Source organism: Schistocerca serialis, chromosome 7, assembly GCF_023864345.2.
Source record: "Schistocerca serialis cubense isolate TAMUIC-IGC-003099 chromosome 7, iqSchSeri2.2, whole genome shotgun sequence".
Classification (NCBI taxonomy): Eukaryota; Metazoa; Arthropoda; class Insecta; order Orthoptera; family Acrididae; genus Schistocerca; species Schistocerca serialis.
The window spans coordinates 214,975,383-215,001,890 of NC_064644.1; the positions used below are offsets into that span (position 1 = coordinate 214,975,383).

General features: G+C 40.9%; 1 protein-coding gene across 1 annotated transcript in view; it reads left to right on the forward strand.

Moving 5' to 3' along the window:
- The window catches only part of LOC126413339 (probable E3 ubiquitin-protein ligase HERC1), a 722,413-nt gene that overhangs the window by 622,510 nt on the left and 73,395 nt on the right, over positions 1 to 26,508 (forward strand). Inside the window, exon 66 of the mRNA XM_050083249.1 lies at positions 17,047 to 17,307. Coding sequence (XP_049939206.1) covers positions 17,047 to 17,307 — 261 coding nt within the window. The remainder of the gene's footprint in view (positions 1 to 17,046; positions 17,308 to 26,508) is intronic.

Here is a 26,508-nt window from a genome sequence, read left to right on the forward strand (position 1 = left end):
TTTCTCAAACAAATAAGTTGTTTGTTACTGTTCGTGTTCTGGATAAAGACATTCGCATGCAAGTGGACACTGGCTCTGCAGTAACTCTCATTAATTCTCGCACGTATTTGGAGTTGGGCTCCCCTCCCTTGTCTCCAGTTACGCGAAATCTACGAACTTATAATAAGCAGAAAATTCCTATCGTTGGCCAGTTTGATGCTTCCACTGCCTACAAGTCTGTTGTTAGGCCACTCATGTTTTATGTGGTGGATCATGCGGGCACTGAAAACCTGTTCGGTTATGATGCTTTCCAGTTATTCGGGTTCTCCATTGATGATGATGTGCACCTCATATCTGAGGATATTCCGTATCAACAGCTGGATGGATTGTGTTCTGAATTCTCGTTCGTGTTCTCTGCTGGTCTGGGTCGTGCCAAGGATTTTGAAGCCCACATTACTCTTAAACCTATAGCTCGCCCTAAGTTTTTCCGGGCACGCCCTATTCTGATGGCGTTGCGTGCACCTGTCAAAGCTGAGATAGACAGGTTAACAGCTTCGGGGATTCTCATTCCTGTTACCTCCAGCGAATGGGTATCGCCAATCATGGTGGTTTCTAAACCAAACGGGAGTCTGCGATTATGTGGTGATTTTAAAGCCACTGTCAACGCTCAGAGCCTCATTGACACTTATCCTCTTCCCCGTCCTGAGGAGTTATTTACCAAGCTCGCTGGGGGCCAGTTCTTTTCCAAACTTGACTTATCAGAGGCGTACCATCAGTTGCCGTTGGATGCATCTTCCAAGGAATTTCTCGTCATCAACACTCCTTGTGGGTTGTATCAGTACCAGCGGTTACCATTTGGCGTCGCTAGTGCGCCGGCCATTTTTCAGCGGTTTTTGGAACAGCTCACGGCTTCCGTTCCTGGCTGCATCAACTACCTGGATGACATTGTTGTCACGGGGGCCTCCACTGAGGAGCACCTTCGCAATTTGCGTTCACTGTTTCGGGTTCTGCATTTGGCTGGGTTGAAGTGCAATCTGGACAAGTCACAGTTCTTCCAGCCCTCCATTGTGTGTCTTGGTTTCCGCTTGTCCCATGAGGGTATATGTCCTCTACGACAGCACGTTGCGGCCATTACCGCTCTACCCCGGCTGTCTACGGTCAAAGAACTTCAGGCGTTTCTAGGCAAGATTGCTTATTATCACAAATTCATTCCATCCACGGCGGCGGTGGCTCATCCTCTGCATCAGCTGTTACGCTAAAACGTTCCTTTCTGTTGGTCCGACGAGTGTGAGCAGGCTTTTGTCCGCCTGAAGGCTCATTTGCAGTCGGCGCCTTGTCTTGCCACATTCCGTCCGGGTCAGCACTTGGTTCTGGCGACTGACGCGTCACAGTATGGCCTAGGGGCTGTTCTCGCCCATCGGTATGAGGATGGGTCGGAACGACCCATCGCCTATACTTCCAAGACCCTCAACGATGCCCAACGGCGTTACTCTCAAGTCGAAAAGGAGGCGCTCGCTATCATTTATGCTCTAAAAAAGTTCAGCATTTTTTTTGTATGGTTCTATGTTTCACCTCATCACCGACCACAAGCCACTGGTCTCTCTTTTCAGCCCCTCGGCGTCACTTCCGGATAAGGCAGCTCACCGCCTGCAACGTTGGGCCTTATACTTGTCTCGGTTTCACTATGAGATCCACTATCGCCCCAGGGCCCAGCACGCCAATGCTGACGCGTTGTCGCATTTGCCGATTGGCCCCGACCCGGTTTTCGATCGAGATGAACTACTCTGTTTCCACATTGATGAGGAAGAATGTCGTGCGGTCGAGGGTTTTCCACTTACAGGTTCGCAGGTCGCGTCGGCTACTGCGCAGGACCCGGTCCTGCGTCAGGTGATCGATTTTGTTCAACGGGGTTGGCCGGACAGGACCAAGGGCCGGGCATCAGATCCCCTTCGCAACTACCATGCCTTGCGCCTTCGTCTGTCTGTTCGTGAGGGTGTTGTGCTTCTGGTCACGGATGGCGCATCTCCACGGGTTGTGGTGCCAGCCTCTCTTCGCAAATATGTTCTCAAACTATTGCATGAAGGACATTGGGGGATTTCTCGGACTAAGTCCCTGGCCCGCAGGCACGTTTATTGGCCCGGTATTGATTCGGACATCGCCCACATGGTCGCTGCGTGTGGTCAGTGTGCTCAACAACTGGCTGCACCCCGTACAATGCCCTCTCCATGGCCAGATCCGGCGCAGCCGTGGGAACGGGTGCACGCTGACTTTGCCGGCCCCTTCCTTGGCACTTATTGGCTGCTGTTGATGACGCCTTCTCGAAGTTTCCGTTTATTGTTCGAGTTCCGTTGCCCACCATTGCGGCGACGATGCTGGCTTTGTCCAAAATCTTTGCGCTAGAAGGTCTTCCATCCACGATTGTCACGGACAATGGCCCTCAGTTCTCTTCGCAGGCCTTCCGTGATTTTTGTACTGGACAAGGGATTCATCATGTTACAGCACCGCCCTTCCATCCGCAATCGAATGGGGAGGTCGAGCGCCTTGTCCGCACTTTCAAAAGCCAGATGAAAAAATTCCTTAGTGATTTTTCCACAGATGACGCTCTGTTGCAATTTCTGAGTTCTTATCGCTTCACGCCTCTGGGTGATCGCAGCCCTGCTGAACTCTTGCGTGGCCGCCAACCACGCACTCTACTGCACCTGCTTCACCCTGTCAGGCCTTGTACTGTGTCCCCTCGTGCGGGAAAATACTCAGTGGGCGCCGACATGTGGGCACGAGGGTATGGATCTCGCCCTAAATGGATTCCAGGGGTGGTCCAGGCTCTTCGCGGCCGCCGGCTTTGTGAAATTCGTATGGACGACGGCATGGTTGTTCGCCATTATGACCAGATGCGCCCACGAGTGGTGGCCACGCCGGTGCCAATGCCCCTTCTTTCGCCTCCACCAGCCCGAGAAGCCAGTCCTGTCGCTGCTGCTGATCTTCCGTGCGTGTTGCTGCAGCCGACGTCACTCCCGCTTCCGAGAATGGCGGAACCGGCCCCAGTCGCGACGCCGCCTTCTCCGGGACCCATCTCGCTGGAGCACACCCCCAGGTCTACGACACCTATGGATGCTGCTCCGGAGTTTTCACCCATCATCTCGTCCAGGAGGCACATTCCACGCACAAGCTTCCGTCCTGGACATTTTCGACCATACTCTCGTGTTTCTCCGCGGGATCTTCTCGGGGCCTCCCAAGAGGCCATGGATGTCTCCGCACTGTCCGTGTCTCCAAGGAAGTGAGTGTTTTTTTTTTCAATGGGGGAAAAGTGTTGTGACAGTGCCACGAGATTGAAAAGTGCCGCTACGTCAGTACGCGAACACAGCGATAGAGGCGCTCCGCAGCTCGGGCGAGCGCGGGGGTGCCACCTGGCTACGAACGGCGCCGGCCGCATGTCACGGTACGGCAGTCGATTGACAGATACGGAGTTAGTAGCATGTAACCCGCTATTGTTTCTACTTTTGTATATCCACACAATTTATTAGTGATTAAAGGTTATAGCAGAAAGCCCCATACTCTAGCACCACCTCATCTGTGATTCATTGTTGGCGCTGTACAAGATGGCAGGTAATGTTCTCCAGGCATTCATCAACCAAACCCTTCCACTGGGTTACCACAGGGTATAGTGAGTCATCGCTCACTTCCATTCGTCCACTGTCCAGTGGTGTCGTTCTTTACACCACATCAAACATCGCGTAGCATTGACTACAAAACTGTATGACTGCTCTACTACTGAACAGCCTACACACAGTAAATGTGTTAGCTGGATTGCTGGTTGCACTTTTAAGCTGATGATTGATTTATTTCAAAGATTCATGCAATTTTTTACAACAAGCCTCCGCAATACTCAGCCGTCCCTGTCCATCAGTACATGGGGTCTGCTTAGTCTTGGTATAGTTGTGGCTGTCGTTCGTATTTCCACTTCATGGTCGCATCACTGACACAAGCGCAGCTTTAGAGGAGTTTAAATATCCCAGATCTGTTTGTTAATCAGGTGATGTCCAATGACAAGTCTGAATTCAAAGTCACTGAACTCTCCTGACTGACCCACTCTGCTGTTACAGCTTTTCTACTGACAATACAATACTCCCCTTCTTCTTTTGTATTGGTGTTGTACTAGATGCCTCCATGCCCTATCCAAAGTAATTTTTTATTATTATTATTATTATTATTTAAATTTTTCAGGGAGTTGCCTATTTTGAGTGTCACCTTTGGGCTGATGTGACAACAATTGACTGAATAGGCCGAGTCGTCGTCAGCAAAGCCACCTATCCAATAAAATCGTGTCACAAGGTCATGTGACTAGTGAGACTGGAGGCTCTTGGAGCCAAGACTGTAAAAAACTCTCTCTCCTGTCCTGAGCCGCTGCTTGTCCTTTGAGAGGGTCTGGGGTACTGGACTTTTCCTCTCTTATCCTCCTGACAGTCCTCGCCATGTAGTCCCCATGAGCAAAGAAACCAATATGGTTTCTTTTTCTAAACCTGGGCACCTTATTTTAATTGCAAGCCACCTCACTTTCCAATCCTGACTACACCTACAACAGTGTGTACAGTGTGTCCACCTCAAGTGACATCTAGTGGTCACTTCCATGTTACAAAGGGATGTCTGAATACTTTCCATCAAGTATTGTGTGTTACATGTACCACTTACATAAACTAGTATTAGTCCACACATTTTTTATACTCAGAACTTATCTACAGTTATAATAGCACGTCAGTAAAGGGCAAAATGTCTTTTTTGACTTTCATCAGGCATCGATGTAGAAAAAGGGCTGTTTTTATAGAAGAGCAGATCACACATAATAGTTAGTACAATAACAATATATGTGATTTTTTAATTGATCATGTTATGTATTCACAGTATTTACTATGATGTGGAACAAATCAACAAGTTTGCGAAGATAATTCATTTTTTTCAATGAATGTATGACTGCATACCGACAAGTTATTTAAGGGATATGGTTTTAAAATTTTAGGTTATACTTAATTTATGTGTATAACAATGAAAATAATTTTTGACAATATAATTTAATTGTATAGATAAAAAATCTGCTCAGCAACTGGTGGCAGGAGAACATACATATAAAAAAAGGTTTTACATATGTGAGCTTTTGGAGTCAGTGCTTCCTTCTTCAGGCAGAAGGACTGAAAAGGAAGGAACAGGGCTAAAGGCAAAGGACTGAAGAGGTTTAGGAAAAGGGGTAGAGTTCAGAAAAGTCATCCAGAATCCTAGGTCACAGGAGACATACCAGACGATATGAGAAGTCTATCCTTTCCATCCTGTCTGCTAATTCTCCCCTGACTTCGGCTTCTGGGTGACTTTTCCAAACTCACCCCTTTTCCTAAATCTCTCCAGTGTTTTTTTCTTCAGCCCTTCACCAAGAGAGAGGGGTAGTGCTTCGAAAAGTGACCCAGAATGCCACGTCAGGGAAGACATATCAGATAGGATGATAAGTCTTTCCTTCTCATCCTGTTCAGCAAGTCTCCCTTGACCTGGGGTTCTGGGTGACTTATCTGAATTCTACCCATTTTCCGAAATCTCTCTAGTCCTTTTCCTTCTCCCCTCTTCCTTCTGCTTCAGCCCTTCTTCCAGAAGAAGGAGCCACTGACTCCAAAAGCCGCATACATAAAACGTTTTTTACATATATGTGTTCTACTGTCACCAATGTGTGAGTAGACTTTTTATCTGTCCATGTACATTAATTTATGTCTAAAGCAAGTAGTTTAATTTTCTCCATAGAGAGAACTTACTCTCCTTGTAACAGTTACTCCTCCAACACGTTTCTTATACCACACATTGTAATGCTCCACCACATTACCACAGCAGACAGCTAGAGAAGCAAAAACAAAATGGCACAGAACTTATATTTTTGAGTTAATGAAAAGGGTTATTCAAGATTCAAATGACCAAATATTGCCATCTGGTATTTTCTACAACTTGTCAAAAGCATTTGATGGTGCAGGTCATCATATACTTCTAGAGAAGCTCAGATATTACCATATAAAAGATCTTGCTGGTAAGTAGTTTTCATGCTAAAAGGATGCAGAATGCTGCATTAAGAAACTCAGGGAGTGTACGTAGTGGGACAGCATCATCAGAATGGGAAATAATCACTTCAGTTGTACCACAAGGATTTTCAGTGTGCCCTTTCTTGCTCTTGTTATATATAAATCACTTTTGACCAAATATTTTAGAAGCAGAAATATTTCTATGTGCTGACACCGCAAGAGTTATAATCAAGCCTAATAGAGTAACTTCAGTAATTGAAAGTGTAGATAATATTTTCTTGAAAATTAATGACTGGTTCTCTGCAAATGGACTGGCACTGATTTTATTTTTTTAAAAAAAGGTACATGTTTAGAAATAAGCTTGAGGGTAAATCAATACATGAAATATTCTAAATTTCAAGTGTTTGTACTGATGATAACCTGAACTGCATGTCACATGTTACAGATCTTTTGAAATGTCTAAGCTCTTAACTTTTGCATTGTGGATATTATCAGATTTTAGAGATGAAAATGCCAAAAATTTAACTTATATTTCCCTATTTGCATTTATTAATGTATTACGGCATTATATTCAGGGCTCACACATCAGTGAAGGAAAAAGTGTATATTACACAGAAGCATGTACCGTAATAAGGATTCTAGAACCTCTCATGGACAGTTTTTTAAACGTTTAGGCACATGGACAGCAGCCTTACAGTATATTTTCTCCCTTATGAAAGTTGGTATCGGCAATCAATCATAATTTGAAACTAAATGGACCATTCATTAGTATAATACTAGAAGGAGAAATGGTTTACATTTTCCATCACACAGCCTTATTGTGTCATAGAAGTTGTAGGATATTCTCCACATAAATATTGGGCCAGTGATGTAAAGAATTTAACAGATAATTTTATTAACTTCAAATAGAAACTGAAATTGTTGGTGTTTACAACTCCTTTTACCCCATAGAAGAATTTCTGAATATGTAGTGTTTAAGAGAGGGGGACAGAGAAAATAAACATAGTGAAGTAATTAATATAAATCACTATATTTATGCGGGGAGACAAAATTTAACTCGTTATGTGAATGGGAAGCTTGTTGCCATTGTTTTTGCTGATGGAGTGCACTGTAATTGTAATGGAAACATCACAATTATGATCCATGGAACAAGCAAATAACTAACAAACAATGATAAAATTGAGTATAATACAGTAATTTGTTTTTGGCCAATCCAGATGACTTAAGATTATGTTGAACATGTTGTACAGCATGACTCAAGGGATCTGAGAGCCAGCTCTATACTACATGGGTTATTTTGACCCTCCCATTTGATATTAGTTCCCCTGAACCCCAGAGGTAGGAAATTGGTCTCCGGCACATCTTTGCATTCTGATATCCTCCTGGATTTTAATCACCTTAACACAGGCCTCCATTTCTTCATCACCACCATTTCATTTTATTTGATATATATTGCTTATTTATTTAATTTCCCTATTTCCTTTCTACTTTTTTAATTGTCTTCATTCCTGACAACCCCCCCCCCCCCCCCCCCCCACTAAAAAACGGAAAAAGAAAAGAAAAACTACTCTTCATCACCTGTCTGTGCTTTTAATCTGTACCTCTATCCTATACCTAGGAGTACATCTCCATGTCTTCATTCCATCAGTAATATATTGTACACATTAGTAAGGGAATTTTTGCACTTTAGGGTCTTTGATTTCTTTCCAAATGTCCTCTCATTTTCCCGATTTGTGATTCTTCCTTTCGTATTGATATTACTCCATTATTTTCACACTAAGCTTCAATATTATCACAGCAAATCATAGTGTTTTTTGCCCATTGTGGCTGGAAGGAACCTACTTTTTGTTAACATTAAGAGTCTATTCGAACATAATGTAACACTTTCACAGTTAGGCTCTCCTGTGCTTTTCTTGAAATTGCTGCATGGTAACTCTGGAAATCACCCAAGATTTGCCTAATAGACCTTTATGCCTTTTCTTTTCATGGAAGGCATCTGAATATGAGGGCATCCAAATATCTTTGGCATCAACTGGAAATTGAAGGTTAGAAAATTCGGATAATGATCCACTTGTAAATGTTCATAAGAACCACCACAGCTGTGTTGAGGTACATTTATTATATCGTGAACAGTTTTGTTCAGTGATCATCATCAGGTGACACTGCCAGTAGTCCTCGTAAAAAATTCTCACAGAGTTGTATCAATACTGTTATAATGAAACTTTTGCTCCTTGAGCCAGTGTAGATGAAAAACTGTTTACTGTATGGGTACCAAACGTTAGAGGAATGATGTTTAGAGTATATGTTTCAGGCTTTGCATTGTTGGTAGTGTTAGTGTCATGACTTGCCGTTAGGCTCCAGTACTGGAATGGCAACTTAGGGTAGAAACACAAGCAACAGTGAGCATTATAGTTGCAGCGAGTCAACATGGTCTGGACAAGATGAGCAGGCCTATACCCATAAATCTGTTTTATCAAAGTAACAGCAATAGTGCTGCTGCTCTTTGAGAGTGTAGAGGCATTAGAGGAAAACAGAGAGGTCCTCCTTCCACATTGGGGTTGAAGAGCATGATTCAGAAGTTTGAATTAACTGACAATTTGGGAATTGCTCCTAAGAGAGGCTGATGGCCAGTTATGTCACAAATTGGCAAAGAAGTTCTGTTTCCATGGCTGGGAATGCTGTATGCAATGTGTGATCTTCAAGCAATGCTGCATCACGACAGCTGAACGTTCCATAGTCCATCATTTGAAAAGTGCTGCGAACAATAAGTTGTGAATAGGTATCCATACAAACTACCAGGCTGCTGTGGATGCAGATAGTCATCACACTTAGCAGCATTTGTAAACCAAAATGTAAACATGGCACAGCAATTAACAGATGCTAGCCTCTCATGTGGAAATTAAAATGTGTTTCTTTTTATGGTATATTCATTAGTTCACTTCTGCATGTCCTTACAAGTGTTTCTACAAAGTTTCGTGTCCTATGATCATTCCTTTTGCATGAGGGCCCTCTTTAAGTACAAAAGTTGAATTATAGCCACCCTGTACAATATGTTGATTAATAAAAAATCTACTCACCAAGTGGTGGCAGGAGAAAATACATGTAGAAGGTAAAGAAATGTGCAAACTTCTGGAGCCAGTGATTGCTTCCTCTGGCAGATGGTTCAAAGGGGAGGAAGATGAATGAAGGAAAAGGACTGGCAAGGGTTAGGAAAAGGGGAGAGTTACAAAAACGTCTGCCAGAACCCCAGGTCTGGGGAGACTTACCAGATGAAATTTGAAAACTTGAGAGCTTGAAGGTGGAAGATAGGGTAATAAGCAAGACAAAGATTACTGATAAAACATCGTGCAAGATTTAATAAGAACAGAAAGTTAAGTGCATTATATGTGATAGGCAGGTGTGGGGAAAAGTTAGACAGTTCAGAAAATAAAAAATAAAGAAAACTAAAAGGTAGCAAAGAAAAGGAATAGTTACTGGAAAGAAATGCTGAAACTGAAGAAAGTAACGTAAATTATGGCCAGGTGGGTGGTGAGTACCACGGACATATTGAAACATGGGGTGAAACAGGCACTGAGGTCACAACTGTTATGTTGTAGAGCATGCTCTGCAACAGAATATTGTGTGTTACTGGTATACACCCTCTGCCTATGCCCATTCCTCCTAAATCACAATTTGGTGTAGTCATACCAATGTAAAAGATGGTGCTGCGTTTACATAACTGTTGGTACACGACTTGCGACATTTCACAGGTGCCTGCCCCTTTAATAGTACATCTTTTGCCAGGTACAGGGCTGGAATAGTTGGTGGTAAGAGGGTCCATGGGACAAGCCATACAGCAGGGATGGTCCCCAGGAAGGAGCCATAGGTTAGTGTTGGAAGTCATAGCCTTGTCAAAGTAACTGATTAATACAGTCAAGACCAAGATAGTACTGAGTGAGAAGAGGTGTACTCCTAAGTTGTTTTCTGGAGGGATAAGCAGTACAATGGTTGGATGTGATGGCCTGGGAAATCTGCTTTTGAACTAGGCTAGTGGGGTAATTATGTTGTGAAGGCTGAGGTGATAATGGTAATCTATTGCTCCAAAGAGTCTGCATCTGAACAAATATGTTTGCCTTGAATACCAAAGCTGTATGGAAGGGAATGTTTGACAAGAAAAGGATGGCAATTATCAGAATCTTAGTACTGTTGACTGATAGTGGTCTTAATGTGAGAAAGAAATATTTGCTGAATCTCAGTGAGGATGAGTCCAATGTCTAGGAAAGTGGCATGGGATTTAGAATAGGACCATGTAAAATTTAATTTGGAGGATGTATTTAGAGATTCCAAAAATTCTAACAGGTCAGCCTCACCATGTGTCTGTATGGCACAGACATCATCAATGTATGTGAAGCAGACCAGGAGCTGAAGTTTACTGGATCACAGGAAATCCTTCTCCAAACAACCCATGATAAAGTTGACATAAGAAGGAGCCATACTGGTGCCCATGGCCATGCCCCTGATCTATTTGTATCTCGACCCTACAAAGGTAAAGTAGTCATTTGTAAGTACAAACTTGATTAAAGTGAGCAGGAAGGAAGTCGTTGCTTTGGAATCAGGTGGGTGCTGGTTGAGTAATGTTCAGCAGCAGACAGACCATTTACATTGGGAATATCAAATGTCCCCTTCCATAAAGCCTTGGCATTTGAGGCAAACATTTTGTTCAGATGCAGACTCTTTACCGCAATACACCACCATTCTCATCTCAGACTTCATTGGATGTATTACTCCACCAGAATAGTTCAAAAGCAGATTTCCCAAACCATTACATCCAATCCTTGCATTGCTTATGCCTCCAAAAAAACTTAAGAGTATGCATTTTGTCACTCAGTATTATTCTGGTCTTGAATGTATTAATCAGTTACTTTGGTAAGGCTATGACTTCCTAAAATCATGCCCTGAAATGAGGTCCATTCTGTATGATATTTTGCCCATCACACTTAGACTAGCTTCTCATGCCCCCCCCCCCCCCCACGTCATCTCCATAATATTCTGGTCACATGTGTATAGAACTGGAGGGGATGCATGGAAGGGGATAGGTTGGTGGAGAACAGCATCTAGCAAAGGCTGAGGCCAGAGATCGGAAGAACAAAGGATATGTTGTGAGGAGATTTCCCAACTGCACTAGTCAGAAAAGTTGGAGGTGGTGGGAAGAATCCGGACCACACAGGCTGTGAAACAGTAGTTGAAGCTCAGCACGACGTGTTGGATGCATGCTTAGCAAGTGGGTGATCCAACTGTCTCTTGGCGACAGTTTGGCAGTGGCCATTCCTGCCTGTTAGTGGTCATGGCAATGTGCAATACAGCATAGAGGTTGCAGCAAAGTTGGTAGATCACATGGCTTCTTTCTCAGGTGGCCTTGCCTTTGGTGATTTTGAAGATGCTTGTGATAGGGCTGGAGTAGGTGGTAGGGAAAGGATGTATGAGGTGTGTTCAAAAAGTAAGGTGACTTTTTATTTTCATACAAAAATATTTAGTTATTCATCAATATTCATGTTGTACCTTTTAAAGTAATCCTCCTCAGGTACAATATACATGTGCCAACGCTTCTTCCAATCCTCGAAGCACTTATCATAAGCGCTTTTTGGTACAGCCTTGAGTACTTCCAGCGATGCAGTTTCTATTTCTTCAATTGTTGAAAATCATCTTTTTGTAGGTCTCTTCAGTTTTGGTAACAGGAAAAAGTCGCAGGGGACCAAATCCAGTGAATATGGTGGCTGAGGCATAATTGTCATGTTGTTTTTGCCCAAAAAATATCTCACAAGCAATGATGAGTGAGCAGAAGTGTTGTCGTGATGCAAAAGCCATAAATTGTTTTTCCACAATTCTGGACATTTTTTGAGTATTGCTTCTTCCAAACGACACATAATGCCAAGGTAATACTCCTTACTGACCATACGACTTTGAAATAAAAATTCATAATGAAACTTCTCTTACGGTAATTTGATGATTTTCCAAAACAATTTTCTTCACAGCTTGGACGTTATCATCTGTTGTTGATGTGCTGGGGCAACCAGAGTGAGGTTTGTCATTGGCATCTTCTCGACCATCTTGGAAGAGCTTATTCCCAATTGTAAACATTTTTTAAACTAAGAGAAGACTCATTGTATGCCACTGTCGACATTGCAAGTGTTTGAGAGTTCTTGATTCCATTTTTCACACAAAATTTGATGCAAATTCTTTGCTCCATTTTTCATAATAATCGAAAATCGCAGAGCACATTAAAGCATGTCAAAGCTTTCTATCTGTCAAAAACAAGCGAAATATGCTGTACACTTGAAACTGTGAACATATGTTTGGGACATGTGTCATGTGTACCAACATAACAAAAAAAAAAAAAGATCGATAATCAAATGTACGTTGCCCGCGCAATTTGAAAAGTCACCTTACTTTTTGAACAGCCCTCGTATGGAACAGGTTTTGTGTACAAGTCTATGCATATGAGGCACAGGGTAAGGGGCTGGGAGCATGGTGGAATAGTGATATTCAGGTATATTGTGTATATGTCTGGTTGGCGTAATACCATTTAAATGTGATAGGAAAATAAAGGGAAGGATTTTTCTCACTTCAGGACCCAATGAGAGGTAGTTGCAACCCTGGCGGAGAAAGTGATTCAGTTGCTCCAGTTCTGGGTGGTACAGAGTCGTGAGTGGAGTGCCCTTTTGTGACTGAACAGTGTGTATGTGGGGGCATAGTAGGTAACAGGGGAGACAAGTCATAGGAGATTTGTATCTGTATAAAATGGATAGTGTAATTTCCGGTCTGCGAAGTCCTTAGTAAGATTATCCTTGGGAAATCTGAAGAGAGAAGTGGCTGGTTGGACTGAGGAGAATACTCAGATTTTAAATTCTGGAGCAATGTGGATAGGTTGCCTTCACCCTCAGTCCAGGTCAATAAGATGTCATCAGTGAATATAAACCAGATGATGGGTCTGGGATTCTGGGTCAGGACTGGTTTCTCTAGATGAGCTGTGAATAGGTTGGCATAGAATGGTGCCATCTGGGTGCCCTTTGTTGTACCATCGATTTGTTTGTTAGTGATATCATCAAAGTAGTAGTAATTGTGGGCGAGTAGATCATGGTGACCAGGAAAAGTCAGTTGGGCATTGAGACAGGTAATGTTCATTAGCAGCTAGGCCATGATCATAGATGATGTTAGTGAAAACAGAGGAGGCAAACCCAGTGAGGAGTGAGGTATTGGATGGCAAGGAACAGGAACTGTGGAGATCTGGTGGAGGAAATGGTTGAGGTCTTGTATATAGGAGGTCAGACATGGATAAAAGGTGTTGGCCCACAAGGGCAGAGATTCCTTCTCTGGGGGCACAGTAACCAGCCACAATGAGGCAACCTTGGATTTGTGTGTGGAGATAGACTTTGGGGAGAGGTTCTGGGATGGTCGTAGGGATTTGTCTAGACTTTGGGGAGAGATTCTGGGGTAGACTTAGGGATTTGAAGACAGACTGGAGATTCTGCTGGATTTCTGGAATGGAGTTGCTGTGATGAGGGTTGTAAATGGATGTGTATGACAGCTCGTGGGGTCCCTCGACTGGGTAGTCCCTGTGGTTCATAAGTGCAGTGGTGGAGCTGTTGTTGGCAGGTAAAATTATAAGGTTGGGGTAATTTTCAGGTGGTTGATTGCAGTTTTTTCTGCAGATATGAGGTTAGTGTCCATGTTGAGGGATTAAATTTTGTGGTTAGGAAATTCTGGAATGTTAATCATACTGGGCTTGTTAAGGACCTTTTCTCCTTTGCCCAGACCTTACAGTGAAACATTTATTCGCTACTAACCCTATCAATCAGATTCAACTGGAACCAACATTGAACCCAACCTTGCTCAGTTTACTCTTCAAGCACAGTTGCGCCAAATTCATCCCCTGATAACCTTACAGAATTTCCTAACCTCAAACCTTGCGTCACCCTCATTCCTCAAATCCACCACTTAAAAACTGATCCTAACCTTGTAACCCCAGGTACCAAAAAGGTTCCACCACTGTGTTAATGAAGCACAGGGATGATCCAGTGAAGGGATTCTACCAGCTGTCTGATATGTCCATCTACACATCCTGCCACAATGACTCCATTCCAGAAGTCTAGCAGGATCTCTAGCTGCTTTCCAAATCTGAAGGCATGCCCAAAACTTCTCCCCAGAGTCTATTTTCCACCTCCTTCTCCTCCTCAGTCCACCTTATTTTATGCACTCCATCTTCAGACCACAAGTGGCCCATCGGGACCATCCAACCGCCGAGTCATCCTCAGATGCGGATGCGGATAGGAGTGGCGTGTAGTCAGCACATCGCTCTCCTGGTTGCTATAATGTTTTTCTTTGACCAGAGCCGCTACTATTCAGTCAAGTAGCTCCTCAATTGGCATTATGAGGCTAAGTGCACCCCAAAAAATGGCAACAGCATGTGGCGGCCTCGTTTGTCACCCATCCAAGTGCCAGCCCTGCCCGACAGCGCTCAACTTCGGTGATACGACAGGAACCAGTGTATCCACTACGGCAAGGCCGTTGTCACCCCTCCTTATACAAGCTTCATCAAATACAAAAGCTAAACCACCCAGACACTCCATTGCAGTTGGTTACTGCATGCCCACAGAGGAGACCAATATCTTCAGCCTATTATCCACATCCTACCCTAACTCAACACACTGCTTCTTACTGTCGAAGCCACCTCCCTCTACACTAACACCCTCAATGCCCATGGATTTGCTATTCTTGATCACTATGACAATAAATATCTTCACCCACAAGTACCTCTTCTTTGAAGGCATCGCTTACAAACAAACTATGGTACAGCATTGGGCAACCACACAGCCCTGTCCTGTTCTAACCTATTCAGCGACTATCTAGAGGAATCCTTCTTAACAACTTCGAATCCCATCCACTCACCGGGTTCAGAATCTTTGACAACATCTTCATGGTCTGGACGGAGAGTGGGGACATGTTATCCACATTCATCCAGAATCTCAACACAGTGCCCCCATTCACTTCACCTGGTCCTGCTCAGCCCAACAAGCCACTGTCCTAAATGTTGACCTCCACCTCATGGATGGCTACATCAGTAACTCTATCTATATCAAACTTACCAACCACCAACAATTCCTCCAGTTTGACAGCTGCCATGCATTCCACACCAAAAGTCCCTTCCATACAGCCTAGCCACCTGTCGTCATTTTATCTGTAATGATGAGCAGTTCCTCTCTAAATTTGCCAAGAGTCATCTCACTAAGCCTGTCACTGTCCACAATTACCCCCTCCTCCCCTTCACCTTGTCTAGAAATGGATATACCATCTACTGTCCCATCATTCACCTACCATCCCCCACACACCCAAATTCAACTGCAAAGGAGCACTCCTTTTGTGACTCAGTACCACCTGGAACTGGAGCAACTGAATCTCATTCTCTGCCAGGGTTTTGACTACCTCTTTTCATGTCCTGAAATGAGAAACATCCTCCCCACTACCCTCCCCAAACCTCCCACAGTGGTACACTACAGCCCACCCAACCTACACAATATGCTTGTCCATTATTATCGTTCCCCTGCTCTCAATCCCTTTCTCCCACAGTTCTTATCCCTGCAATGGACCTAGATGCAAGACCTATCCTGTACCCCATTCCACTACCATCTACTACAGTCCTGTAAGTCCTCTCGCAGGCTTGTCATACCTCGTCAGAGACAGGATCACCTGTAAAAGCAGCCATGTGGTCTACTGACCTAGATTTAACTATTGTGCTGTGTTCTGCATGGGCATGACCAGTAACAAGCTGTCTTTCAGTGTGAATGGCCAGTGTCAAAGTGTGGCCAAGAGACAGCTAGACCATCCAGCTGCTCAATATGCCACTCAGCACAATATGCTTGACTTCAACTACTGCTTCACAGCCTATGACATCTGTATTCTTTTCAGCAACACTAATTTTTCTGATTTGTACGGGTTAGAACTCTTGCTGCAACATAGCCTTTTTCCCAAACCCCCTAGCCTCAACGTTTGGTAGTCCATGTCCTCCACCTGTTTATACCTCTCCTTGCTCCCACTCCAGCTCTATACATACGTTCTATCCTGGCAGTGCACCTGCATCATCCTTTTCCCTTCTCTACTTGTCTCCACTTGCCTTTGCCAGAACTACGTGTTATCTGATGTTTTGGCTTCAGTGCTGATGCTGTATTCTGAGTCCAATAAGCAAGTGACACTAATTCCAGAAAAAGATGTTGCACATTCTATCTATTAGAAGTTGATAATTAATTTGTGGTGTTTCCTGATGTGATTCCATTACCAACTGCAGAACTAGTAATGGCCAAGTGATAGAACCTCTCACCACAGTAGCAAACCTCACAATCCAATGATCAGAATTTTATACAAACAGCATGAGAGAAATCATTTACTGAAACAGACGATTCAAGGACTGTGCACTTCACTCTGCAACCTCTATCCGAAGAATGCTTCACTACTGAAGTTTACATATCAGACCCACAAACTAGTGCTAGTGTATGAACTAATTTTTTTAGAAGTTAAGCTTACATGAATTAAAATTAAATAAATCAACATCACAGTATTTGAGTATGTGTGATCATTAGTTTAAATTTACTTTTGTTCCATTTGAAGCTTAAGAGTTCATAAATTATAGCGCCAACATTTGTGACAGATTGATTAATACTGTAGGTGAATCATGTGATATGATCTCCTTTACCCAGTGATATCATATTCTTTGAAAATTTTTCCAAAGTTCTATGAAATGTGAATTCATGAATAATGTTTTAATCTGAGCTTACCAGTTTCTCTGTTTCTTGTGATTTAAACAGAATGTATACCCAGTTGCTATCATAAAGCGTATTACAGTGTTTACTGTAAGCTACACAAAACAACTACGGAAGTATTAAATATTCCATGTTAAGTCTCAACTTTGTTGTTTTATCACAGCATATTCATTTTGAAACTTGTTAAGAGTACAAAAAATATGACTTTTGTTTAAAATCTCAATATTTTACAGCATTGTGAGTGGCTGACACCATCATTCCAAGTTTTTGCCTCTCCACAACTGAGGCTTCTTCTTGCACCATGCGTATACACTTTACCACTTGTTCGTTCTATTGGGCGCACAATGGTTCAGGGACGTAACTATGGACCACAAGTAACAGTGCGGCGTTTAGCAACACATGGTCGGCGCTGTCGTCCCATTTTTGTTCAGGTTGCACGCCAGGTTGTTACTATGAAGCCCTCTGACCTTCGTTTACCTTCACGTGCTTGGAAGGTAAGCTTGAGAGTCATTTTAGAAGTAATGGACATTAAGTTTAAGCACACTTGTACCATATAGACTCCAGTACATCGAAAAGAAGAACTGTGTGCTTCTTTCACCAAATTTCTATTGGCATTGTTATTATCTCCATGCCAAATATTCATAAATGCATGAATTATTTTGATATTTTATAAAAGGCTTCACAGGCAGTAGTTATTACAATGAATGTAGAAGGAGAAACATACCTCATACATTTGTCTGCAATACCAATTACATATAACAGGAACTACATGTTATTAGTGACTGGGCCACACCTTTGATGCTCCAACTTTTGATTTTTTTTTCTTTTCTTTCCAGTTTTCTCTTTGTAAGATAGCATTAGAGCATGTACATTAATGATAGTTAATAAGGGGTTCTATGCACACTGCACAGATGCAATAAGAATCTGTGGTGTTTGCAACAGTACATATCTATACTGTTTGTTTAAAAGAGCCTTATACATTGCTTATATTTTATTGTGTAGTAATTTAATAATGAAAATTGCAGGATGGAAACAACAAGAGGAACAAACACTTGCTTCTGGTATTTATGCTACCTTTTGGTCAAAGGATTCCCATTCAGTGTTGAATGAGTCTTAATATTAAATGGAAGCAAAAGCATAGTGATGACTGCTGATTTTTAAAGTGTTATGTATATCTTACAATAAAGCTGTTGCTGGTTTAGTGAGAAATTACTTGCTGTCAATGAGGTGTGCAGAACAAAACTGATAAAAAAAAAAAAAAAAAAAAATAAAAAAAAAAAAAAAAAAAAAAAAAAAAAAGGAAAATAATAATATCACTAGAACATATCAGTTAGTTTCTTCCAGTCACCCTATTTCATTTTAAAGTATATCTTATAATGTATGCAAACTGCTCTGAATTGATATATATTTATTTGTCTATCAATTTATTTGTCATCATATTTAAAGGTTGCTGCCTAGTGGTTATGCTTCCCTGATGTGCAAAAATTTCTAATGCTATCTAATACTTAATATTTAATAATCGAGTAATCACACAAAATTTGTCTCACAATCTGATCTGATCTACCCATTTTATTTAATTTATAAATGTAATATTACAACTATAAATTACTTTTGTACCATGTTCCTTAAGGCAGCATTATTGTTTCATTTGCTAATGCATATGTGAGCATGATGTCGTCGCATCAGCACAAGAAACATGTAAACCTAGTGCATCTTTCCATGGGCACTCTGTTCTCTTCATCTCCTATGTGCTGCATCATTGATATGATGCTAACTTCAGTTATCTTTCAGACAACTAACAATCTTTCAGACAACTAATGAACATGAGACTGTTATATCTGTTAGTTTCTTGGGTGATTCATTGAGTTTCAGACATAGAAACCCTCTCTGTTTATCCGCGTCCTTGACATACTTCTATAGATTTCTGTTAACTAAAAAAATTATTTAGTGAGTTACTCTACTTCTAGACTTTTTGTGGTGTTAAGTTTAATTATTGGTAACTACTTTTATATGACATCACTGTAGTCTTCTGTGGTGGTGTTTGTTGTTATTTTCACGTTAGTGTTCTCTCATCTCATGTGGACTGTCTACATTTTCATGGTCTTCAGCTGTATTTCTGTCCCATTCCTCTCTTCTTTCCTCTCCCTAGGATGTCCTCCAGGTTCCACGTCTGAAATTTCAATGCCTTCCTGACAGATGCAACTCGCGATGACATTGTCTGATATACCTCATTCAACATGGCACCACATTCTATCCCTGATTATGTCGTGTATGCATTTGTCCATCAACATGTACTTTCTTCTTCTATGAAAAATCTGTGCATTGCACATTCCATGATGATATTCTTTTGCTACCCAACCTCTCCATTGCCACATACATCACTGTTTCATTTTTTATCCTATTCTGGTATGATAGATATGGTCTGTGACCAGATATAAAGCGAACATACCTGCATAATGGATTGATATTGCCCATCAGTTATCTTTCCTCAGTGTTAAGAAATATATTGTAAACATGTCTTCCTAGCAGCTGCCCCTTAGCCATTAACTTGTGTCTTATTTTCAATTTGCTATCTGCATAACCACCCACAGTGTTCTGGAGATTCTCTTAGACACCTCTGGAACCAGAACACTGCTTGTCTATGTCTTATAATAGAGTCAGTGTGCCATATCCGTAAAATCACCATTAGATCATCTTTTATTGTTGAATGGTAGGTCCCTGTAAGTCATAGCAACACCCCTATTTGTACCTATTCTAACAACTTGGACTAGTGTTACCACTCTCTCTCTCTCTCTCTCTCTCTCTCTCTCTCTCTCTCTCTCTCTCTCTCTCTCTCTCTCTCTCTCTCTCTGAGCCCAAACACTAGCTCCATATGCCACAGTACTGGCAAGAATGTCGTTGTGATTCATTCTGATTAGCTGTAACAAGAGTTTGATTCTATTTTGAGCAATATTCACGGTTTTTGTGGATTATGGCTAACACTTTGTTGCTGACATCAGTCCATGCACAAGCAATATTCAAGATTTTTGTGGATTATGGCTAACACTTTGTTGCTGACATCAGTCTATGCACAACAATGCACAGTAGCAGTATGTTCTAAAAAGCCATGCATGAAAATGTGATTTTTCAGGGGGTCGTAACTGAAGTTCTATTGATCGCAAAGATAAAGGGTCAAATTTTTAGGATTTCCTTGGCCTAGCAAACATATGTATACCTATCAGAATAACCGACTTACTGTAAATAGTCTACAGTACAGTGTCAAAATTTAAATATTATGCACTTCCTCCAGCCCAGGAAAATTGAGCACATTTGTTGGTTCTTTTGCATCAGGTGTGGTCTGTGGTGGACCTCAGGCAGCTTATAATAGCACCATTTGTTCCTGGACATTTCCCATGAAAACCCCCCAAAAACCATAATTTTTGGATACAAAATATACAAATTGTGGGGATGGTCACTTCTGTACTTTCTTTCTTCTTCTTCTTCTTCTTCTTCTTCTTCTTCTTCTTTCATTTCACCCTCTTTGGGTACGCTGGATCAATTATTTCTTTGCACATTGTTCTTTTCTTAGGGCCTCGTATTTCTTCATTCTTTCTGATTCTCTTTTCCTCTCTTCTTCTGAGATGCAGGGTTTGGACTTTTGTGTAGATTTGTCTTGGAGTCTTATGTTTTCATCTTTAGTAATTGATTTAGCTGTTTGATCAATAAGTGAATTTTCTGAAATCTTTAATTCTACTAGGTCTTTCTCCATTTCTTTAAAACAGTTGGGTTTCATTTTGCGGTTACGGAAAAAGTCAAAGATTTGTTAAGTTAATCTGTTGGAATTCATCCTGAGAAGATGACCATAAAAATTTATCCTCCTTTTTTGCATAGTATCTGAAAGTTTTTCAATTTTCTTGTAGAGAGTTTCATTTTTGTTGTGTATAATCTTATTGTCTTGAAATTTTGGTCCTATGATTTTTCTTAAAAGTTTTCTTTCCTTTAGCTCAAGTTTCTCCATTTGGCTTTTGAAATTCATGTTTAGTGTTTCTGCTGCATACAGTGCTTCTGGCTCAATCACTGTCTTGTAATGTGTTAATTTGGACCCCTATGAAAGGGATTTTTTGTTGTATGTATTTTTTGTTAGTTGGAAGGCCAATTCAATTTTATTTTTTCTGGATGAACTTTGAGGTATTTACATGAGTGCTTGAAGTTTGTCAATATCTTAGTTTTTTGAAAGGAGATGTGAAGACCTATTTTAGCTGCTTGTTTCTTTTGTTCAAGGATTTGCTCCTGTGCTTATTCCATTGTTTCAGCAAGCAGGGCCATATCATCTGCAAAAGCAATGCAATTTACTTTAAGATTCCTCTTTTTGCAACCCAGTCTTATACCACTCTTAATATTTGTGTTCCATTCTCTGACTACTTTCTCAAGCGCACAATTGAACAGCAATGGTGAGAGCCCATCCCTCTGTCGCACTCCCGCTTTTCTTTCAAAGGGGTCTGATAATTCGCCCATAAATTTAACTTTCGAAAATGTATTTGTAAGGGATCACTTTTATAATATTAGTTGTTTTCTTATCCAAACCCATTTCTTCCAGGACTGATAATAGAGATTCTCTATCAAATAAATCATATGCTTTTTTGAAATCAATAAAGAAGATTACGTATGTCTTTGCCCTTGAGTTTTGGTATGCCATGATGCTTTTGAAATTTAGTATTTGTTCCGAACATGATCTACCCTTTCTAAAACCTCCCTGGTATTCCCAGAATTGTGGGTGTTTCTTGAATGGCTGTTATGAGTATGTTGTGGTTATTTAGCATATCTATTAGATGTTTTAGTTTTCCAATTGTCAACAGTGAGTTTGCATTGAAAGTTGCTAGGTACGTTGATTGCCTATGTTGAAATTTGGATGAGATTCCAAGACACTCCACCGAGCGAGGTGGCGCAGTGGTAGACACTGGACTTGCATTCTGGAGGACGACGGTTCAATCCCGCGTCCAGCCATCCTGATTTAGGCTTTCCATGATTTCCCTAAATCACTCTAGGCAAATGCCAGGATGGTTCCTCTGAAAGGGCACGGCCGACTTCCTTCCCCATCCTTCCCTAATTCGATGAGATCGATGATCTCGCTGTCTGGTCTCCTTCCCCAAAAACGACCCAACAACAACCCAACCCAAGACACTCCAACTTGTCTTTGTGCAATGTTGCAGACTCCGCAGAATCCGAATGTCTGCTGACGTACTGGCATATGGTGGATCATACACCTGGGGTAAAATAGTTTACATCACACATTCCATGACTGATGAAAGTTAGTTTGGTTGTGGCCCAAAGGCCACAAAAAACACAACCAAGATTGTGAGTGCTGGAGGTAGTTCTTCTGCTCTCTCCGCCATTGGGAATCTGAACTTCCTCTTACGTCTTTGACACCGTTGACCAGGTTTCACCTAGTAACCCTAGGCAGGGACCCTTACAGGGTGCTACCATCCGGAGCCAGATGGACCCAGCTTTTTTAACGAGGTGTTACTCCTCCCTCTCCTCCTTCCTCATCACTTGCGAAATGAGGCCCCGGACTTGGGACCAGCAATGGTGGAGTTTTCTGTAGTTTCTATTCATAGCAGATCACCAAAATTTTTCCTGTATGTTCTCAAGGTGATATTCTCAGGGAGGTTTGAAACTTTTCTCAATATCATTATGTATTATTGAGATCAAGGGGTTCAGAGTTACCGTACTTATGCTGAAAACTGCAAAGACTACTTTTTAGCCATTTTTACTCCATTTTCTGCAATTATCTAAGTAACTGACCATAGCAAATGGATCAAATTTAACTGTTTGTTCTTTAGACGTTCATCTAGAAACACCATTTTCAGAACTCTGTATCCATTATCAAGATATCTGAAAAGCCATGATTTTTGGTTACCAAAAGTACCAGTTGTGGGGATGGCTACTTCTGCAATTTCTGTTCATGGCAAATCAACAAAATTGTTATACATATTCTTGAGTCGATGTTTTTGCAGAATGTTGAATCTATTTTCAGTATCATTATCTGTTACAGATCCAGAGGTTCAAAGTTACAGTACTTATGCATGTAATATCCAATATGAGGTGTAAATGTAGTTTTAACTGACATAGTGAACCCATGACAAGAGTCCTAGGGTCATCACAAGGGTTCTAAGGTCACCAAAACTGCATTTTTAGTCAGCATTTTTTATCAATAAAATATGACATGCTGCCTCTGAAAAATGGGCAGTTCATGCCTACCGGTATATAAATATGCCCAAAGTGGTAATACAGTGACAAAAAATGGGCTAAGAAGGGTCTTAACACAACTGAAAATAACTTAAAAGACTGTCAAACATTATGTAAAACTGGAGAGCCTCTAAATCCAATAAAATATTTCTAATACCTTATTACTCATGTAAGATACAAATCATAAGCTTCATGTTTATGATGAATTGCGATCAGTGAGAAAAGTACCCAGAAAAAAGTAAAAAAAAAAAAAAAAAGATTTTGTATTGACCTTGTGTTATGAACACTTATTTGTTGTTTACATGTGTCAAAGTATATAAATGTGTTGAAGTATATAAACAAACTATCAGAAATATACCAATATATAGAATTCATTATATGTAAGCAGCACACCCCGCTGTAGCAGGAAAAAAGGGGAAACAGCAGCTAAATTCTCCTGTTGGAACAGAAAAAAGCTAATATGTTCCTCTTTTGAAGACTCTGACAGAAAATTGGGTAACGAGATGCAACACAATCCTCAGTCTGCCCTTCCTCACCAAGAATTTTGGCATGCAAATATATTTATGATTTTTTTGTGCTGAAAGAGATTAGCAGACACACAGTGATGGAGGAAGATAGAGAATACAGTGCCAGTGGGAGAGAAAGAGAGAGGAAACAGTGATGGTGGGAGAGAGAAAGTGCCAGTGAAAGAGAAATGGAGATGGTTGAAGACAATCGCAGTGGGAGCGAAAGAGAGAGGAGATATTGGTGGTCAGTGAGAGACAGTTGCAGTAAAAGAGAAAGAGAGATGGATGGATATAGAAGTACTGGAAGTGAACAGGGGACAGTGGAAATGAAAACCACAGGTAAGTGGAGACCATACATAGGCTTGGTCGATGAGGGGAGACGGGGGTTGCTGGACACTCCCAGCCTGGCAAATTTTAACACATTGGTATAGGGGAAAAATAAGTTGAACCCCTGAGAATTTTTGAGCTGCCGAGCTACGGTGGAGACAGTGGCAGTGAGAAACAGAAGTAAAAGGAGACAGTGTAAGTGAGAGAAGAGATAGTGGCAGGGGGATGTGCTATAAAACAATGGCTGGAGAAAGAGATAGTGGGAGAGAGGCACATGTGGACAGTGACAGTGAGAGGGAGAAGCTGAGTATGAACACTTAACTGAAAAGAGAGACAGGGTAAAAGAATTTAGAATGGTCTGTGTTAGTAGTGCAAATATGTTCTCATTCCAGAATTTTTGTTGAGGAAGATAGAATGAGGATTGAGACAGCTGGTTCCCCACTTTTTTGTCAGAGCATTTTAAAGAGGAACATCTTTGTCTTTTTTGTGCTCCAACATGAAAGTTTTTCTGCTGGTTTTTAATGTGTGCTATGAAGTTTTGCTTTTCATCTAACATGATGCCTAAATATCTATATGTTGCTACTCTCTGCATGGTCCCTCATCCAGTCAGTCATAAGAATAGAGCAGCATTTTAAAAAATGTTTCACTTACCAGACTGTATTCCGTCATCTGGCAGAAGAGAAGAGAGGGTGGATAAAGTTTTAAGTTGGTAGGTCCACTGGTCTGTACAAAAAATGGAACAGTCCACGATGCCAAAATCATTATTAGAACATATTATTTTGTAAAGTTATGATGAATAATTTACATACCCACACATACTTATTTTTCATTAAAAAAATTAAAATATTAATTGTAAACAATCAGTTCTGAAAAATCCAATTTTCTGTTACTAACATTTACCCATCTTCTCGCCCAAGAATTACATTTTTTTAGTTCAATAAGCTACTGCATACTTTACCTTATACATAACTAAACAGTCTCGTTATTTCTGTGAAGATGATATTATGGAAATTTTAAAATTATAAATTTGTGTGAAAATAACTGCACTAAAAATCAACTTAACATGCCCTTCAGTTTTACAGTTTTATTTTAGCTAATTATAAACTCATAAACATATTAGTACTGATTATAAAAATTTGTAATTTTGTTGTTATATAATGAACAATTCTTCATTACAATAAGGAAGTAAAATATTTGGTATGATGTATCAAGTAAAGCTGTGTATTGAGCAGTACATTAAATCTGAGTGTTGCATATTCCAACATTTGATTCAGGGCTATTACATTACATTACAAAATTTATTTTTTATATTACAGACACAAGTATTTTGTTCATTAAATAGTGTTATTCATATGATCTCAGAAAGTCTTTGATGGAATAAAAATAATGGAGGAAGTAAAGTAACAATTCACCGTACAGTTGGGATATTGGTTAGTTTATAGGCACAGAAACAAGACTGAAAACATTGCTAAGGTTTCAGCTGATATCTTTCTTCAGAGATAATTAATACAGAAAAGGTATACACTCAGCTGCACAGCTATATTGTATGCTTGGAGGTTGAAACTGAGAGACAAGTGGAGGGTATGGTGGCTGGCAGCTAGTGCCCTGGGTAGTTATGTGACACCAGGAGTTCCTTTACTCTCACAGGTAACATATTCTTTGAACCAAAAATAATTTTTTTTTTTTTTTTTTTTTTTTTTCTATCTAACTGTTTAATCTAATTCACCCAAATTCTGACAAAACAACTCACTGTGTGGGCAATATTTTCTCCACACACAAAAAACCGTCAGAGTTTTCTGTTATGTTTCCCTGGATTGATAACAGATATCCTACATATTTTGTTAAATAAGTTTCACATTCTACATACATGGCTCCATTAGCATCTGCCTGTTTTCTGAGGGTGTCATTATGTATGATACTTCACTCATTCTCTCCAATAATCAGTTCACCATACTTCAATATAATATTTTTACTGCTTTTATGCCTGTAGGCCTTGTCCTCTTCATGTGCAGATTTATAATTTTTCTCACAGGCTCTATATTTGTTTGTAAGTTTCCATTTTGGCTCTCTTATGTGTACATTAATTTAGCAGTGTTTCTACCATGTCTTGAAAACATTAGTAACTGATTCTATTTGCACAAACACTAAGTTCCAGTTTGGCTAACATGTTGTTTGTATTCATTCTTAAATGTTCTCATTCCTTCTTTGATCTCAGATCTAAATGCCACAAGCTCCATCCTTACACATATTCATTATTGCACTTTATCCCAATTACTTGAGACCCCATCAGTTTCATGAACTCATTTACATCCTCTTCAAAGGCTGTATTTCTCCCTATGCTCTGTACAGGGGTTTGGCCACTTCCAGATAGACTGTGCACATAACCACTATCCTCAAGTGACTGCCCACTACTGTCTGTCCTGTCAAAGGTAGCTGTTTTTTGTTTTGTAACTTTTGGTTACAACTGCTCAGCTCCATTAACAAGATCCAATTTACCTGTATGGTACTAACTGTCTTTTGCCCTGCCATGTGCGAAGTCACAGCCCTCATTGTTTACTATTGTCACATGCATTTCATTCATTGTGCCAGCCTGCTCTGGTGTGTCACCTTTCTGACTTACTTCCACAACAATTGAGA